The sequence below is a fragment of the Nerophis lumbriciformis genome, linkage group LG12, assembly GCF_033978685.3.
Source record: "Nerophis lumbriciformis linkage group LG12, RoL_Nlum_v2.1, whole genome shotgun sequence".
Classification (NCBI taxonomy): domain Eukaryota; kingdom Metazoa; phylum Chordata; class Actinopteri; order Syngnathiformes; family Syngnathidae; genus Nerophis; species Nerophis lumbriciformis.
The window spans coordinates 21,283,402-21,304,064 of NC_084559.2; the positions used below are offsets into that span (position 1 = coordinate 21,283,402).

The 20,663-nt window shown below is 41.1% G+C and overlaps 1 protein-coding gene across 2 annotated transcripts in view; it reads left to right on the plus strand.

Moving 5' to 3' along the window:
* The window catches only part of LOC133623098 (transmembrane protein 132D), a 132,405-nt gene that overhangs the window by 81,422 nt on the left and 30,320 nt on the right, over positions 1-20,663 (plus strand). For both annotated transcript variants that reach the window (XM_061986088.1, XM_061986089.1), the window contains one exon: positions 12,248-12,434. In XM_061986088.1, coding sequence (XP_061842072.1) covers positions 12,248-12,434 — 187 coding nt within the window. The remainder of the gene's footprint in view (positions 1-12,247; positions 12,435-20,663) is intronic.

Below are 20,663 nucleotides of genomic sequence, written 5' to 3' on the forward strand. Positions count from 1 at the left end.
TCTCAGTGATTTCCAGCGTGGAACTGTCACAGGACGCCACCTGTGCAACAAATCCAGTCGTGAAAATTCCTCGCTCCTAAATATTCCAAAGTCAACTGTCCGCTTTTACTATAAGAAAATGGAAGAGTTTGGGAACAACAGCAACTCAGCCACAAAGTGATAGGCCACATAAACTGACAGAAGGGTCAGCGGATGCTGAAGCGCATAGTGCAAAGAGGTTGCCGACTTTCTGCACAGTCAGTTGCTACAGAGCTCCAAATATCATGTGACCTTCCAATTAGCCCACGTACAGTACGTAGAGAGCTTCATGGAATTGGTTTCCATGGCCGGGCAGCTGCATCTAAGCCATACATCACCAATTAGCCCACGTACAGTACGCAGAGAGCTTCATGGAATGGGTTTCCATGGCCGGGCAGCTGCATCTAAGCCATGCATCACCAAGTCCAATGCAAGGCGTTGGATGCAGTGGTGTAAAGCACGTCGCCACTGGACTCTAGAGCAGTGGGGACGCGTTCTCTGGAGTGATGAATCGCGCTTTGTATATATATATATATTATATATATATATATATATATATATATATATATATATATATATATGTATATATATATATATATATGTATATATGTATGTATATATATATATATATATATATATATATATATATATATATATATATATATATATATATATATATATATATATATATATATACATGTATGTATATATATATATATATATATATATATATGTATATATATATGTATATATATATATGTATAAATTGATGTTTATCAACATTTAACATTGTCACGTTATCGATGGGAAAATTCATTTTTAGACAATATGATTTGCCTGAGCGGCTAGGAGACACCAAGAGTAACAAGCGGTAGAAAATGGATTAGAAAGGAAAGATTAAAAAATAATAATAATAATAAAAAAAATTAAAAAAAATTAATAAAAATTACTTGGGACTTCCTGTGGGCCGGATTTTGGATGCTGGGGGGGCCGGATCCGGCCCGTGGGTCGTAGTTTGGGGACCCCTGATCTATAGTATACTGAACAAAAATATAAATCCAACACTTTTGTTTTTGCTCCAATTTTTCATGAGTTGAACTCAAAAATGTAAATATTTTACTGTATACACAAAAGACTTATTCCTCTCAAATATTGTTCACAAATCTGTCTAAATCTGTGTTAATGAGCATTTCTTCTTTGCCAGGATAATCCCATCCCACCTCACAGGTGTGGCATATCAAAATGCTGATTAAACAGCATGATTATTGCACAGGTGTGCCTTAGTCTGCCCACAATAAAAGGCCACTCTGAATGTGCAGTTTTGCTTTATTAGGGTCTGGGGGGGGTCAGAAAAGCCGTCAGCATCGGGTGTGACCACCATTTGCCTCATGCAGCGCAACACATCTTCACGTAGAGTTGATCAGGTTGTTGATTGTGGCCTGTGGAATGTTGGTCCGCTTTCAATGGCAGGAAATGGAACACACTCAAATACGCCGATCTACAGCATCTCAAACATCCTCGATGGGTGACATGTCCGGAGAGTCTGCTGGCCATGCAAGAACTGGGATGTTTTCATCTTCCAGGAATTGTGTACAGACCCTTGCAACATGGGGCCATGCATTGTCATGCTGCAACATGAGGTGATGGTCTCGGGTGATTGGCACAACAATGGGCCTCGTCACGGTATCTCTGTGCATTCAAAATGTCATCAATAAATGACACTACTGGTCCGTTGTCCGTGACATACGCCTGCCCATACCATAACCCCACCCCCACCATGGGTCACTTGATTCACATCAGCAAACCACTCTCCCACACGACGCCACACACGTTATCTGCCATCTGCCCTGAACAGTGAAAACCGGGATTAATCCGTGAAGAGAACACCTCTCCCAACATGCCAGATGCCATCAAATGTGAGCATTTACCCACTCTACGAACTGCAGTCAGGTGAAACCCCGATGAGGACGGGGCACATGCAGATGAGGTTCCCTCAAAGTAAGTATTTGGTTATGCAAACCAATTGTTGCAGCAGCTGTCCGGGTGGCTGGTCTCAGACGATCATGGAGGTGCACCTGCTGGATGTGGAGGTCCTGGGTGGTATGGTTTTACATGTGGTCTGCGGTTGTGAGGCTGTTTGATGTACGGCCAAATTCTCTGAAACGCAAGTTACGCGACGCGAGAGTAAAGACCAACTTTAAGGCACTCCTGTGCAATAACCCATCCATCCATTTTCTACCGCGTGTCCCTTTCGGGGTCGCGGGGAGTGCTGGAGCCTATCTCAGTTGCATTGGGGACGGCGTGGTGCAGTTTGGGAGAGTGGCCACCTTCTACCAACCTCCTCACACCCGTTGTGTCCTTGAGCAAGACACTTCACCCTTGCTCCTGATGGGTCGTGGTAAGGGCCTTGCATTGTGTGTGAATGGGTGAATGTGGAAATAGTGTCAAAGCGCTTTGAGTACCTCGAAGGTAGAAAAGCGCTTTACAAGTATAACCCATTTACCATTTACCATTCGGGCGGAAGGGTACCCCCTGGACAAGTCCCCATCTCATCACAGGGCTCTGTGCAATAATCATGCTGTTTGATCCGCATCTTGATATGCCACACCTGTGAAGTGGGATGGATTATCTTGGCAAAGAAGAAATGCTCACTAACACAGATCTAGACAGATTTTTGAACAATATTTGAGAGGAATAGTTTTTTTTTGTGTATATAGTAAACATTTCAGATCTTTGAGTTCAACTCATTAAAGGGGAACATTATCACCAGACCTATGTAAGCGTCAATATATACCTTGATGTTGCAGAAAAAAGACCATATATTTTTTTAACCGATTTCCGAACTCTAAATGGGTGAATTTTGGCGAACTAAACGCCTTTCTAATATTCGCTCTCGGAGCGATGACGTCACAACGTGACGTCACATCAGGAAGCAATCCGCCATTTTCTCAAACACCGAGTCAAATCAGCTCTGTTATTTTCCGTTTTTTCGACTGTTTTCCGTACCTTGGAGACATCATGCCTCGTCGGTGTGTTGTCGGAGGGTGTAACAACACGAACAGGGACGGATTCAAGTTGCACCAGTGGCCCAAAGATGCGAAAGTGGCAAGAAATTGGACGTTTGTTCCGCACACTTTACCGACGAAAGCTATGCTACGACAGAGATGGCAAGAATGTGTGGATATCCTGCGACACTCAAAGCAGATGCATTTCCAACGATAAAGTCAAAGAAATCTGCCGCCAGACCCCCATTGAATCTGCCGGAGTGTGTGAGCAATTCAGGGACAAAGGACCTCGGTAGCACGGCAAACAATGGCGGCAGTTTGTTCCCGCAGACGAGCGAGCTAAACCCCCTGTATGTCTTGGCTCACACCGTCCCTTATGCCACCGAAGATGATCAAGAGAAGAATATCGACCCTAGCTTCCCTGGCTTGCTGACATCAACTCCAAAACTGGACAGATCAGCTTTCAGGAAAAGAGCGCGGATGAGGGTATGTCTACAGAATATATTAATTGATGAAAATTGGGCTGTCTGCACTCTCAAAGTGCATGTTGTTGCCAAATGTATTTCATATGCTGTAAACCTAGTTCATAGTTGTTAGTTTCCTTTAATGCCAAACAAACACATACCAATCGTTGGTTAGAAGGCGATCGCCGAATTCGTCCTCGCTTTCTCCCGTGTCGCTGGCTGTCGTGTCGTTTTCGTCGGTTTCGCTTGCATACGGTTCAAACCGATATGGCTCAATAGCTTCAGTTTCTTCTTCAATTTAGTTTTCGCTACCTGCCTCCACACTACAACCATCCGTTTCAATATATGCGTAATCTGTTGAATCGCGTAAGCCGCTGAAATCCGGGTCTGAATCCGAGCTAATGTCGCTATAGCTTGCTGTTCTTTCCGCCATGTTTGTTTGTGTTGGCTTCACTATGTGACGTCACAGGAAAATGGACGGGTGGTTAAAATCAGGCACTTTGAAGCTTTTTTTAGGGATATTGCGTGATGGGTAAAATTTTTTAAAAAACTTCGAAAAATATAATAAGCCACTGGGAACTGATTTTTAATGGTTTTAACCATTCTGAAATTGTGATAATGTTCCCCTTTAAAAAAGAGAGCGAAAACAAAAGTTGCGTTTATATTTTTGTTTAATGTAGTATTCCTGTGGTATAACAATATATATTGTACTATGACATAAAAATGTCTATTATATGGTATCATTCTCTATTGTTTGTATCGGGGGTTTTCAGCTTTTTCCAAGCCAAGGCCTTTTAAACTAATGTAGAGATGGCGCATGGACCCCCTACCTGTGCAAAACTGTAATTGTGTTTTAAATTAAACTGAAATTATTATTATTATTAATGTATTATTATTTATGTTTTGTTTATTTGATGTATTTGTAGATACTACTTTGTTTTTTTGATGTTTCTTTCCTTTTTTGGGGGGGGGGGGGGGTTGTGGTATGGTTGGGATATAAACAAAACATATTTAGACATTTAGGGCAGACAACAGATATATGATGTATGTGAATATGATGTAATGGATAGGGATGTCTGATGCTAGATGTCAATAAAAATAAAATGAAAAAAAAAATAATAATAATAATAATTAAACTGGTCCGAAAAGTACAAATTTATTGTGCAGTGCAAAGATATTTAAACAATAAAGAATAACACCGCTAATAGTAGCTGGCAACTACTGTGCTAATTGCTTGCTGGAAACTAGCACGCTAATTGCTAGCTGGCAATAATGGTGTGTTCCATTTGAACTGGGAATTCGGAATTTCTGAGTTCCTAGTCAGAATTTTCAAGTTGCTAGCCAGGGCTTTTCAACTTCCAAAGATTGGATTTCCTACTTATTAAGTCAGAGAGTCCTCATCAACCCCGAGTTGGCTGTCAAATAGGGCTGCATTGAGTGTAAACAATAAAAAAAGCTTCTGTAATAAACTTTATTCGCACTTGGGACTAGTTTTTGTTGCACTAAATCAGCCGTACAGTATACAATGTCTTGTTGAATGTTTAAACTGTATATGGTAATGTTACTGTACCATAAATGACCATTTTTTCATATAGTGTATGCATTCTACATCGCTAGCAATAGTGTCTTTGTGTTTCCTTTTCCTCTTCAAAGCTCCAAAAGGAGCGTGTGGATTTGGTTTGCATTTAAAAAATCAAAAACAACGGCTTTTAAAAGTGTAGCTCTAATCTGACAATGTCATGACAATGGGAGTTCCTCTTAACCTGGAATACCAAAGTAGCCCCTTGTTGAATATCCCTCAAATACATCTATTGTATTCACCAAATATTATAGTAGAAAATAAGACACTATATTGTAATACATGTACGACATAAATATGACTTAAAGTGCTAAAATACAGTCGTGGTCAAAAGTTTACATACACTTGACAAACAGCTCAATTTTTGTTTCATCTGACATCACATGGACAAAAGATAAGACCTTCTGGAGGAAAATTCTGTGGTCAGATGAAACAAAAATTTTGCTGTTTGGCCACAATACCCAGTATTATGTTTGGAGGAGAAAAGGTGAGGCCTTTAATCCCAGGAACACCAGACCTACAGTCAAGCATGGTGGTGGTAGTATTATGCTCTGGGCCTGTTTTGCTGCCAATGGAACTGGTGCTTCACAGAGAGTAAATGGGACGAGGAAAAAGGAGGATTACCTCCAAATTCTTCAGGGCAACCTAAAATCATCAGCCCGGAGGTTGGGTTTTGGGCGCAGTTGGGTGTTCTAACAGGACAATGACCCCGGACACACGTCAAATGTGGTAAAGGAATGGCTAAATCAGGCTGGAATTAAGATGTTAGAATGGCCTTCCCATAGTCCTGACTTAAACGTGTGGACAATGCTGAAGAAACAAGTCCATGTCAGAAAACCAACACATTTAGCTGAACTGCACCAATTTTGTCACAAGGAGTGGTCAAAAATTCAAGCAGAAGCTTGTGGATGGCTACCAAAAGCGCCTTATTGCAGTGAAACTTGCCAAGGGACATGTACCCAAATATTAACATTGATGTATGTATACTTTTGGTCACATTTTCAGTAGACTCATAATAAATTCATAAAAGCAACCAAACTTCATGAATGTTTTTTTGTGACCAACAAGTATGTGCTCCAATCACTCTATTATCACAACAACAACAAAAAAGTTGTAGAAATGATTGGAAACTCAAGACAGCCATGACATTATGTTCTTTACAAGTGTATGTAAACTTTTGACCACGACTGTATGTCAGAGTTGCTTAAAAACCTGAAAAATGTTCATATCTTAATAATAAATGATATTTTTCTAAATATAGGGCCAATAAAAATAAGTTGTAGGTCATGCATTTTGCACACTTATAGTTTATAGTGTATTTTTAGGCAGCAGTGACAGTTTGAACAGGGTGTAAGATCATTTTATAATGGAAGTATCTTATTTCCTGAAGTGCAACATCAATAGTTTCAGCTTAGCCCCGCCATCGATCTCTAACAGCTGCACACTGCACTGGGGGGCGAGGTATTCAAATTGGGTAGTCAGTAGGCCATGACTTTTCCTTGGCACTATAGCAGGGGTCGGTAACCCAAAACGTTGAAAGAGCCATAATGGATCAATAATAAAAAAAAAAAAATCTGTTCGTAGCCGCAAAAAATTAAAAGCCTTATATAAGTGTTATAATGAAGGCAACACATGATGCAAGTGTCTATATTAGCTATATATGCCTACTATCAAAATGACTGACGCACATCTTCGTTGACAGGAATGTTGTGTTTTTAATTTTTATTCTACACATTTTTGCAACATTGGAAATCATTAGTAAATTGGAGGCTTCTCACAGGATGAGATAACTTCCGTAAAATACTGGCTCAGAATGGCCAAAGGTATAGATGTGTGTGTCCAAGTTCAAGGAAACGACAGGCTGTCTTCTTCTAATGGATTCATTACAATCTTTGCAAGCTGGGTAACGTTTGCTGAGGTCTGGAACAACATGGCGCACAAAAAACTATCAGAAATGCAGCCAATATTACATACAGATAATGTGTCACGAGACATGAAAATCTAAATTAAATACACAGAGGACATAAGTAAGGGAAATTGAATGTGCTCAAATATACCTACAAATGAGGCATAATGATGCAATATGTACGTACAGCTAGCCTAAATAGCATGTTCCCTGATAAGCACTCCAGCAAATCAATAAAATCAACAAAGCTCACTGTAGAGGGGGGGCATGGCCTGCGGGCCTGCAGCGAAGCGGGGTGTGCCAGGACCGGCCTCAAAATCAGCGACAGGTGCGTACATGGCCCACCTGGGCCTGGTTATCTTATCACCTGTCGCTCTGTTATAAGCAGCAGCCGGGAGGAGAGACGTGGTGGAGTTGGAGCTGGAGTGAGAGCGAGAGTGTGACGTGGACAGACGATTGCTGAAAAGCAACGCAAAGAGACATTATTAAGGAAATAAATCTTCATTGTGAATCTGAACTGGGCTCTCATGTCGGTGATTGGTGGTCCGAAGAACCCACTGGGGGGCTACCTCCACACTCACCTTTGTGCATTCACGCACAGCATAAAACGTTTGGTGGACAAAATGAGACAAAGACATTATTAAGGAAATAAGTCTTCATTGTGAATCTGAACTGGGCTCTCATGTTGGTGATTGGTGGTCCGAAGAACCCACTGGGGGAGCAACCTCCACACTCACCTTTGTGCATTCATGCACAGCATAAAACGTTTGGTGGACAAAATGAGACAAAGACATTATTAAGGAAATAAGTCTTCATTGTGAATCTGAACTGGGCTCTCATGTCGGTGATTGGTGGTCCGAAGAACCCACTGGGGGGCTACCTCCACACTCACCTTTGTGCATTCACGCACAGCATAAAACGTTTGGTGGACAAAATGAGACAAAGACATTATTAAGGAAATAAATCTTCATTGTGAATCTGAACTGGGCTCTCATGTTGGTGATTGGTGGTCCGAAGAACCCACTGGGGGGCAACCTCCACACTCACCTTTGTGCATTCACGCACAACAGAAAACGTTTGGTGGACAAAATGAGACAAAGACATTATTAAGGAAATAAGTCTTCATTGTGAATCTTAACTGGGCTCTCATGTCGATGATTGGTGGTCCGAAGAACCCACTGGGGGAGCAACCTCCACACTCACCTTTGTGCATTCATGCACAGCATAAAACGTTTGGTGGACAAAATGAGACAAAGACATTATTAAGGAAATAAGTCTTCATTGTGAATCTGAACTGGGCTCTCATGTTGGTGATTGGTGGTCCGAAGAACCCACTGGGGGAGCAACCTCCACACTCACCTTTGTGCATTCATGCACAGCATAAAACGTTTGGTGGACAAAATGAGACAAAGACATTATTAAGGAAATAAGTCTTCATTGTGAATCTGAACTGGGCTCTCATGTCGGTGATTGGTGGTCTGAAGAACCCACTGAGGGGCAACCTCCACACACACCTTTGTGCATTTACGCACAGCAGAAAACGTTTGGTGGACAAAATGAGACAAAGACATTATTAAGGAAATAAGTCTTCATTGTGAATCTGAACTGGGCTCTCATGTCGGTGATTGGTGGTCTGAAGAACCCACTGGGGGGCAACCTCCACACTCACCTTTGTGCATTCACGCACAGCATAACAAGTTTGGTGGACAAAATGAGACAAAGACATTATTAAGGAAATAAATCTTTATTGTGAATCTGAACTGGGCTCTCATGTCAGTGATTGGTGGTCCAAAAAACCCACTGGGGGGCAACCTCCACACTCACCTTTGTGCATTCACGCACAGCATAAAACGTTTGGTGGACAAAATAAAACAAAGACATTATTAAGGAAATAAGTCTTCATTGTGAATCTGAACTGGGCTCTCATGTCGGTGATTGGTGGTCCGAAGAACCCACTGAGGGGAAACCTCCACACTCACCTTTGTGCAATCACGCACAGCATAAAACGTTTGGTGGACAAAATGAGACAAATACATTATTAAAGAAAGAAGTCTTCATTGTGAATCTGAACTAGGCTCTCATGTCGGTGATTGGTGGTCTGAAGAACCCACTGGGGGGGCAACCTCCACACTCACCTTTGTGCATTCACGCACAGCATCAAATGTTTGGTGGACAAAATGAGACAAAGACATTATTAAGGAAATAAATCTTCATTGTGAATCTGAACTGGGCTCTCATGTCGGTGATTGGTGGTCTGAAGAACCCACTGGGGGGCAACCTCCACACTCACCTTTGTGCATTCACGCACAGCATAACAAGTTTGGTGGACAAAATGAGACAAAGACATTATTAAGGAAATAAATCGTCATTGTGAATCTGAACTGGGCTCTCATGTCGGTGATTGGTGGTCTGAAGAACCCATTGGGGGCAACCTCCACACTCACCGTTGTGCATTCACGCACAGCATAAAAAGTTTGGTGGACAAAATGAGACAAAGGAGGAGTGGCATGAAAACACGTCTTTCTGTGGCAGCGTCGGAGAAAGTTGTACATGTAAACAAACTACGATGAGCTCTAGGATCGCTGAAATTAGTCGGTGCATGCCAAATACTCGCATAACTGAAGCAAGTTTAAGATAAAGGGAGATTTTTAACAATTAGGAAGGTTTGTGTCATGTTTTTCTACTACAGAACAAAATTATATATATATATATATATATATATATATATATATATATATAATTTATTTATACTTTTTTCTTCCATCTTTTTCCATTTTTGCACATCTCTGAAAGAGGTCCAGGAGCCACTAGGGCGGCGCTAAAGAGCAGATGCGGCTCTAGAGCCGCGGGTTGCTGACCCCTGTACTATAGCTATCAGTGACTCCTGGGAGCCAAGGTGCACCCGTCTTTGTCCGCCTAGATCTCTGCTTCATAAAGATCTCAAAAAGTCTCTATTGCATTATTCTTCATACTTCAAATCCTAATACCAAAAAAATGCATTAGTGCAGGTTGAAACTGTATGTGTATTAAATGTTTGCCATTCTGAGAGTAACCATGGTTTATCAACAGTGCAGAGGGTTTATCCAATATTTAATATAATACATGTATACACAATGCTTGAGGAAGACATACTATAATAACCCAGATTGCTTCCTGGGTCCTCTAAAAAAGTGTGACTAATTGTGTGCAGTCTGTGCTCATCATCACTACTGAGACTATTTAAAAGCAAATGTTGAGAAATTAAATTTTCATATAAGTCCGTATAATAGGAGAACTGTTTTTTGGGGTTAAAAGGACGTCGCAAAATCCCACCACAGCAGACCCATTTAAAGCAGATTATCTATAATCATGGTTTTCCTATATTTTCTTAAAATGAGTGATGAATATTGATCGATCCTGAATGCAAACATCGATTATGTCAGTGTGTCGCGACAGCAAGGTCATCCTATCATATTCCTCCACCTATTTTACATTTTACACCCACAGACCACTATTGAGTCATTTTAAAGTGATTTGTTGACTTTAATGAGTTTTTACAAAACTTTTTTTTTTTCCGCACAAATGAAAAATCCAGTTTCTCCCCAGGACAGAGACTTCGTATAATGCAGCCTGCATTTCCATAACATCAACATGTGCATGTAAATGAATGATTAATAACATGTCTTTGATTTATTACAGTGCGCATAAATCAAAAAGACCAGAAAATGCCCGGTGATCAATAAGATTGCCATCAATTTCTTACAGAATTTCACACTGACATTCGACAATCATCACTCTTGACTACAGTCGGTTATTTACACGTTCTATCCTGGCTCGTTTCAAGGTATTTGGGGGCCCTAGGCAAAGTGAGTACCTGGGGACACCAATCCACACCTCCACCTTCCAAAAAAAAATCCCCAAAAAATCTTTAACCGATTGAAGCACAACACACACATACTCTTTTTTTCAGTCCTAAACATTTTGAATTAAAACAGGACTGTTTTTTATTTAAAAAAATATAACATGTATATCAATATGTTTATCAATATGTATGCATTCTATCAAATGTGTAATTAAAATGATTACAAACAGAACATTTACCTAAACTTCAATAGATATGAATAAGTATACAAAATATAAGATAAGCTAATAGCATTTATAAAATACAAAATATTTACAATTGTCACTTTTTTTTTCAATTGATTAAAGTTAGCTGAATTCTGGATAAAAGTTCTTACGTAAAAACAGCAACAATGGAGCCTAATATGACATGAAAAGAATATGATGAACACTTGTATATATTTAGGAAAAAAAAAAAAATACAATTAACTTTTATCGAATTATGATAATGATTTATGTTAGGCTTGTTATGTACCAGGGGGGTAGACGGCACAGACCACAAGGGGGCGTAGTAGCTGTATGTATTTATTATATATATTTACAATATCTACACATAGGTATGGAGTGGGACAAAAATCCGAGGGGGGTGTATAGTGTGAGACTATGTGTAGGAATTAATGAGTGTGTTACTGGGAGTGTTGAGCGAGAGGCTGAAGACCCGGAGGGGAAAGGCAGGCTCGAGTGTCTCTGAGACAGGCAGGAAATCAGGGGGCTACAACAGGGTGTAGGAGATCTGTGTCTAAGCAGGGGGTCGAGGATCGAGGGAGGCAGTCCGGAATCCAAAAGGGAGTCGAGGCACACAGCTTGATCGCGGGAGACAGGGAAAGCACTGCGGGAAACACAAAGGACATCAGACACGGGAACTTGGAAGACACAGAGAGAGAGCAAGTACGTGGGAGGGAAGCCAGAGACGGGATGCTTACGACGAAGAGTTAACTACGTTTCCGGTGCCGGATCTTCGGGTACGCTGGTCTTTATACTGCTCGCCTTCATCAGTCCCAGAGGATTGCTGATTGTCTGCAGCCTTGCCGGCGCATGGCCACGTTGCGGGCAGAGCGAGCAGGGGCGTGTCCTGGCGCGCTGTGAGCCGAGGCGCCGGCAGAGCTTGCAGCAGAAGAAATGCGGAACTGCGCATGCGCCGTGACAAGGCCAGCAGAGAAGGCCCATCACTGCTTTATCCAATCTATTGTTTGATTGCTGTAATAGCGAAGTATTTAAATAAATTCACCACAAAATGCCATCTGTTTCTCAGCGTCTCTGTTTAAGCGTGTCATCAAGCTCGAAATTACCCATTTGCTACCTTCTCAGCGGCTAAAAGGAAGAAAAGAAGTCGCAACATTTCAATTTAGATTCAATGCCCTTTCATATCTAAACAAATCATTTTCTTCCACCCCAGACATGAAGGCAGTCATCTGGAGGTGCTTCAAATGGATTTTGAGGTTGATGAACTTAGCAGTCCTGTGGACAGTCAGGTGATCATATGGAAGCTGGAGCTCTCGTCCAAAGGCGCTGCCAAGACCGAGGGAGCTATGAGGATCTACACCACACAGAGAGACTTTATTGGCCTGGCCCCTCTAATAATGGTGAGTAGGCAGAAACTTACATGTTGCAGGGGCCTTGAGGGATATTGGGTTGAGTTTTTTCTTGCCCTGATGTGGGGTCTGAGCTGAGGATGTCGTTGTGGCTTGTGCAGCCCTTTGAGACACTTGTGATTGAGGGCTACATAAATAAACTTTGATTGATTGATTAAAATCCTTTCATTTTCTCAAAAATCGACAGTGCACCTTACAACCCGGTGCACCTAATAATAATAATTCTGGTTGCTTACCGACCTCGAAGCAATTTTATTTGGTTACATTACATGGTGTAACGATAAGTGTGACCAGTAGATGGCAGTCACACATAAGAGATACGTGGAGACTGCAATATGCCGCCGGTAAACAACACCAAAACTTAAATGTTGAATTGAAAATAAAGAACATTACACACGGAGCTCAAAAAATCTGTCAAAATGTTTTAGTACGACTTTGAAGCCGCACCGCTTGATTGATTGTTGGCCCATTACGGCTTCCGTAGTCAGAGATACAAGTATTACTATGGTGTGTGTATAAGGACCGCAAAATGACAGACATATTATCTGGCATTTTGTTTCACAATATTATGCAAAACCAACTTTTCTTACCTTCTGGTACCTGCTGATGTGTATTTGAGATCTGAATAAGTCCTGAGAATTTGCGCACGTCCGCCACTGTAGTCCGTGACGATACCGTGGTTGATAAGCTTCTTCCTTTTCACTATCTTCTTGTTATGGGACATTCACCCTCTGTTGTTGCCATTTCTAATATAAAGTAGCGTAAAGTTCTAACTTATATCTCGCTACGGAAGCGCTAAAAACTACCAGTGTAGTGGGTTTACATAATTCTAACTTTAGTTATTAGAGAGTTCCGGTTGGACGGTTTTTTCACGAATAGACCCGCTCATCTGCAATGCGCCTTATAATCCGGTGCGCCCTATGGTCCAGAATATACAGTACTGCGTAATGCAATGACAGTGAAAGGCTTCAAAGAAATAAGACAAGTTATTTCTGCCTCATTTAGACCAGTTTTACAGTCGAGAGACATGCATCCATCTGCTTTATTCTGTCCTCTGGGCGAATTTAACTGATCATTCACAGGCCCGACCGGGATACGCTCCAACGCTCTCATACTATCATGCACACGTGTGCGCTCACTCACGCACACACGCAGACTCACATACGCCACACAATTACTTGAACTTTATTTGCTATAGTGGGATTTAACACAGCAAAGACAACACACCCATCTGTGTCAATCTGGGCATTCATGGATGCACAAAAGCATATGTGTCACGCATGTATAATTAGTGATACTGAGATAAGCAATTACCTTGGAGTGTTAACTTTGAGCCAGAAATTAAAATTTCCTGGAAACCACAAAGGAATACAGGTGGAACTCAAAATTGGAATATCATGTGAAGGTTCATTCATGTCAGCACTTCAACTTCAAATGCGTTGTAGCGAGGATTGTGTTCCCGCAGGATCAATCAATCAATCAATCAATCAATCAATCAAAGTTTATTTATATATCCCTAAATCACAAGTATCTCAAAGGACTGCACAAGCCACAACGACATCTTCGGCTCAGATCCCACATCAGGGCATTGAAAAAAACTCAATCCAATGGGATATGTGGAGAATGCATATATGTTTAAGAGTTATTTCTTTATTCATAGCCATGTTTAGACCATCTAGTACTTTTCCTTTGTATATTCTACCAGTTTCTCTTTGTCTTCATAGGTCTGTTTAGTGTCTTAAACAGTGGAATGTGAATACATCCCCCCCTTTTTGCCTTATCAGTGTTGCGACAGGGAGAGATGGGGGTTTTCTTTGTGTGCAAGAAGTTGTCTCTTCCGTTTGAGTGGGAGATCAACTCGAGTAGCCGATATGAATGCATTGGTGTGGGCTGGTCTCCTGAAATTTCAGTAAAACTTGATAATATTCCTATTCTATCTTGATGGTCTTTCTTACTCAGCATATATATCATCGAACGAACTTGGGATTGACCAGTAACTTAGATTTCCTGGGAGGAAGAGCTGCTCGACGCAACAATTACAATGAGAAATCTTGAAGGGGACCGCAAATGTGGGGACCCCGCACCTTGGGCGACCGGGGAAATGACCGTCGAGTGGATCTAGTTATTAGTGTGAGAGTCCAGTCCATAGTGGGGCCAGCAGGGTGTCATGAGTGGAGACAAGTCAGCAGCACAATATTTCTTTATTCATAGCCATGTTTAGATCAGCTAGTACTTTTCCTTTGTATATTCTACCAGTTTCTCTTTGTCTTCATAGGTCTGTTTAGTGTCTTAAACATTGGAATGTGAATACATCCCCCCCTTGTTGCCTTATCAGTGTTGCGAGAGGGAGAGATGGGGGTTTTCTTTGTGTGCAAGAAGTTGGCTCTTCCGTTTGAGTGGGAGATCAACTCGAGTAGCCGATATGAATGTATTGGTGTGGGCTGGTCTCCTGAAATTTCAGTAAAACTTGATAATATTCCTATTCTGTCTTGATGGTCCTTCTTACTCAGCATATATGTCATCGAACGAACTTGGGATTGACCAGTAACTTAGATTTCCTGGGAGGAAGAGCTGCTCGACGCAACAATTACAATGAGAAATCTTGAAGGGGACCGCAAATGTGGGGACCCCGCACCTTGGGCGACCGGGGAAATGACCGTCGAGTGGATCTAGTTAATAGTGTGAGAGTCCAGTCCATAGTGGGGCCAGCAGGGTGTCATGAGTGGAGACAAGTCAGCAGCACAATATTTCTTTATTCATAGCCATGTTTAGATCACCTAGTACTTTTCCTTTGTATATTCTACCAGTTTCTCTTTGTCTTCATAGGTCTGTTTAGTGTCTTAAACATTGGAATGTGAATACATCCCCCCCTTGTTGCCTTATCAGTGTTGCGAGAGGGAGAGATGGGGGTTTTCTTTGTGTGCAAGAAGTTGGCTCTTCCGTTTGAGTGGGAGATCAACTCGAGTAGCCGATATGAATGTATTGGTGTGGGCTGGTCTCCTGAAATTTCAGTAAAACTTGATAATATTCCTATTCTGTCTTGATGGTCCTTCTTACTCAGCATATATGTCATCGAACGAACTTGGGATTGACCAGAAACTTAGATTTCCTGGGAGGAAGAGCTGCTCGACGCAACAATTACAATGAGAAATCTTGAAGGGGACCGCAAATGTGGGGACCCCACACCTTGGGCGACCGGGGAAATGACCGTCGAGTGGATCTAGTTAATAGTGTGAGAGTCCAGTCCATAGTGGGGCCAGCAGGGTGTCATGAGTGGAGACAAGTCAGCAGCACAATATTTCTTTATTCATAGCCATGTTTAGATCAGCTAGTACTTTTCCTTTGTATATTCTACCAGTTTCTCTTTGTCTTCATAGGTCTGTTTAGTGTCTTAAACATTGGAATGTGAATACATCCCCCCCTTTTTGCCTTATCAGTGTTGCGAGAGTGAGAGATGGGGGTTTTCTTTGTGTGCAAGAAGTTGGCTCTTCCGTTTGAGTGGGAGATCAACTCGAGTAGCCGATATGAATGTATTGGTGTGGGCTGGTCTCCTGAAATTTCAGTAAAACTTGATAATATTCCTATTCTGTCTTGATGGTCCTTCTTACTCAGCATATATGTCATCGAAAGAATTTGGGATTGACCAGTAAATTAGATTTCCTGGGAGGAAGAGCTGCTCGACGCAACAATTACAATGGGAAATCTTGAAGGGGACCGCAGACGTGGGGACCCCGCACCTTGGGCGACCGGTGCAATGACCGTCGAGTGGATCTAGTTATTAGTGTGAGAGTCCAGTCCATAGTGGGGCCAGCAGGGGGTCATGAGTGGAGACAAGTCAGCAGCGCAGAGACTGATGCACAGATGAGTGGTCCACCCCGGGTCCCGACTTTGAACAGCTAGCGCTCATCTGTGGTCACCTAATATCCATCAATCAATCAATCAATGTTTATTTATATAGCCCTAAATTACAAGTGTCTCAAAGGGCTACACAAACCACAACGACATCCTTGGTTCAGATCCCACATCTGAACACTTTTAATAACCTCTCCACGCAGGTGAGGGGGGCAAAGCAGAAAAGAGACGGCAGATCAACTGGTCTAAAAGGGGGGTCTATTTAAAGGCGAGCGTATACAAATGAGTTTTAAGATGGGACTTAAATGCTTCTACTGAGGTAGCATCTCTAACTGTTACCGGTAAGGCATTCTAGAGTACTGGAGCCCGGATAGGATGCGGAAGGACAGGCAAGAAAACTGCTTTGCAAGTAAGATAAGTCTTTCAATCCAAGGCAAGTAGTATTCGTACCATCAATATGGCCTTTGTAACTATTTGGTAATGGATCGATACCCACATTTGTAGTATCGCTCAAAACTAATGTAAAGTACCATAGGCAAACAACAGAATAATAACCATGTTAGGAAAGTAACCAGATAATAACAGTTCATTAGATTAGCAGGTGTATTAATTATATTTTTAAGAAAGTAATACAACTGGCAATGACACAATATGCTACTGCATACGTCATATTAGGGGCCTTTTAACCGGTCTTGAATTGGTTCTATACTGTACTTTGCGGGCTACAGCGTGCACCGGGATTTAAGCCGCATCCGCAAAATTTGAGAAATAAATATGTGTATATATATATATATATATATATATATATATATATATATATATATATATATATATATATATATATATATATATATATATATATATATATATATTATATATGTATATATATATATATATACATATATACTACATATATATATGTAATATGTATATTAGTCGCACCGGACCATATGCCGCAAATATACCCCACATTTTGGTGACTTTTGGTGAATTTACTGAACTGAAACAATACAAAAAAATGCCATTGTAAATGAATAATACTAACACAGACACTTGTTAATATGCTGACAACGCTAGCTTGATTACAATAACGTGCAAAAATATGCATGAAAACATTCCTACATATATTACACATGGGACGGTTTAGTAAGTAGGAATTGTTTGTTATTGTGGAGGGGGCGTGGCCTGCGGGCCTGCAGCGGAACAGGGTGTGCCAGGGCCGGCCTCGAAGACAGCGACAGGTGCGTAGATGGCTCAGGTGGGCCTTGTCATCTAATCACCTGTCGCCCTTTATTAGCAGCAGCCGGGAGGAGAGAAGTAGTGGGAACTGGAGCGAGAGCGAGTCTGACACAGACACAAAAGACAATTGCTGGAAAGCAACCTGCTGAATTACTGCAAAATAAACCGTGTTGTAACCCTGATTCGGGCTTTCATGTCAATGTTTGGTGGTCAGAAGAACCCCCTGGAGGGCAACCTCCACAGTTATATTGTAAAACTTTCAAAACTTGCTTGGAGTGTCGAATAAATAATTATTTTGAGCAGGAACGCTGTACGTAAATGAAACGCAATATACTTCCGGTTCAAGGCACGAAACAGGAAGTGCATTTTAAACCCGCAGCATCTGCTGTGAGCGAACTCACCCAATGGTGCCATAGCACAAACAACAAATAGACTTACACAAACTTTAATGATCCACAAGGGAAATTGTTCGACACAGTAGCTCAGTTACAAAGGATGGAAAGTGTAAGGATGGAAAGGATAATGCAGGTATAAAGTAGACAAAAAATGTACTGTAGCAGCAATATAAAATATAACATATGTAATAATTATATATTATATATACAGTATGATATATACTGATATATTATATTACATTATATTTGTATATAATACATACAATATATAACAATTACCATGTACAATATTACAGTATATGTAACAGCTGCAGCATAAAATAGAGAGTAGATCCAGCAGAAAATAGACATTATAAACAAAATAAACAAATAAAATGAGTTTTCAGTGTTGAAAACTATTTGTTAAATACAAAACAATATGGCTGTTAACGAAGAAAAATCCATACATTATCCGCACCATTTTGTAAGCCGCATAGTTTGAAGCTTAGGAAAAAAAGCCGAAAAATACGGGAATCATTTACATAACTAATTATTTGTCGTGATATATGGTGTAATTGCAGGCGGCTGCAATGTATATCCCAATATGGATTTTAGGCCATATCGACTCAGGAGTCTTACTAACTTGACTCGCCAGATCCTTGTAGTTCACTGAGCTTCACACAAGGATCTGGGAGTTCTCAATAGGAGATGTATTTCAGAAGGCGGGGCCTTGTAAAAAAAAAAAAACATTGTATGTGATTGGATAAACCACTTGTCCGTTATCTTGAATGACGTGCTACTTCAACCACTCACATCGAAATCAACCTGTCACGCTGATGAGAGCAACGCTGGGAAATCCAAACCCGGTCGGAAGAAGAACCAAAACATACTTGCCACCAATAAATGCCTTCAAAACCATTCTCTGTTAATTTTTTTAAGAATTAATGTTCGATAGATTCGACCAAACAGTTGCAATAGCAGAATCAATGTCATTGTTGTTTGAATCAAACAGTCGCTTCGGTGCTACGTCACATCTATGAAACCCCGCCCGGCGATCCTGATTTCTTCATTATTTTTTGCTATCTGGAAGAAGTTTGCATTGCCATCGATCCCAGATGCTTGTGTGGAGCTCAGCGAATTACAAGGATCTGGTGAGAGTCAGGTTAGAGTCTTACTGCTTTAAATGTGAATTTGAATCTTCCACATGTAAATTCATCCATCCATCTTCTTCCGCTTATCCGAGGTCAGGTCGCGGGGGCAGCAGCCTAAGCAGGGAAGCCCAGACTTCCCTGTCCCCAGCCACTTCGTCCAGCTTCTCCCGGGGGATCCAGACGCGTTCCCAGGAGACATAGTCTTCCCAACGGTCTTCCCCGTGGCCTTCTACCGGTCGGACGTGCCCGAAACACCTCCCTAGGGAGGCGTTCGGGTGGCATCCTGACCAGATGCCCGAACCACCTCATCTGGCTCCTCTTAATGTGGAGGAGCAGCGGCTTTACTCTGAGCCCCTCCCGGATGACAGAGCTTCTCACCCTATCTCTAAGGGAGAGCAAACCAATTTCGGCCGCTTGTACCCGTGATCTTGTCCTTTCGGTCATAACCCAAAGCTCATGACCATAGGTGAGGATGGGAACGTAGATCGACCGGTAAATCGAGAGCTTTGCCTTCCGGCTCAGCTCCTTCTTCACCACAACGCATACCTGCCAACTTTTGAAATCAGAAAAACCTAGAAGCCAGGGTCCAGGGGCCGCAGGCCCTGGTAGGTCCAGGACAAAGTCCTGGTGGGGGGTTCAGGTTCGCCCCCCGAAGCAAAATGATTATTAGCATTCAGACAGGTTAAAATGTTGCTAAAACCATCACTTTCCTATCAGTCACAGTGACTTTTCAAAACAAAAATATTACAGCAAAAATCATATGGGTTGATTGACATGTTTATTCTGTAAGCTAACTTCAATAGTTTGCAATTATTTTGACAGTTAATGCCAGTTATCCTGTCAACCTTTCACAAGACTTCAATTTGTTAATTGAAAGTATAAACAGTATAAACACTTTTTACAGTAAACAAATGGTAAAACAGTACTAAACAATTCCATTTAAAAAAAAATTGGTGTCATTAACTTTCTGTCCAAGCTTGTATAATCTACTGCCTTGTTCAATTGTAAAAAAAATATTATGTGCCTAAAATTCACATTTCTATCACAATTATCATACTGTAAACATGGTAAGCTAACTTCATTAAAATTAATAGTCCTGTCAATAGCATGGAATTGCAATTCAAATGTAGTTTTTTTGTAAGCCTTTCAAAAGAATTCAAAATATGAAAAATTTATGAAAATTAATTTAAGCCATCAGACACTTGAAAAGTGGCACATCACATCTCTAATGTAATAATTTTAACTTTTCAACAGAAATAGCACTGCAAAAATATTAAAGACATACTTCTGTATTTTGGTAGTTATGCTGTCAACATTTAACAAGATTTCTTCAACTTGGACTTGAAAGCATAAATAGTATAAACACTTTTAACAGTATAACAGTACTAAACAATTCCAATAGATAACATTGGTGTCATTACCTTTTTGTGGCATTAGACTTGTGTTTTTTTGTCCCAACGTGGTCTTTTACATCGCTAATTCCTCCGTGTCCGATCGAAAAATCTTGTCTGCACAAGGTGCAATTGGCGTAGTTTTCACCCTTTTTGGAACGGATAATTATTCCCGGATAGGCTTTTGAATATTCTTCACGGAATGACTGCAGT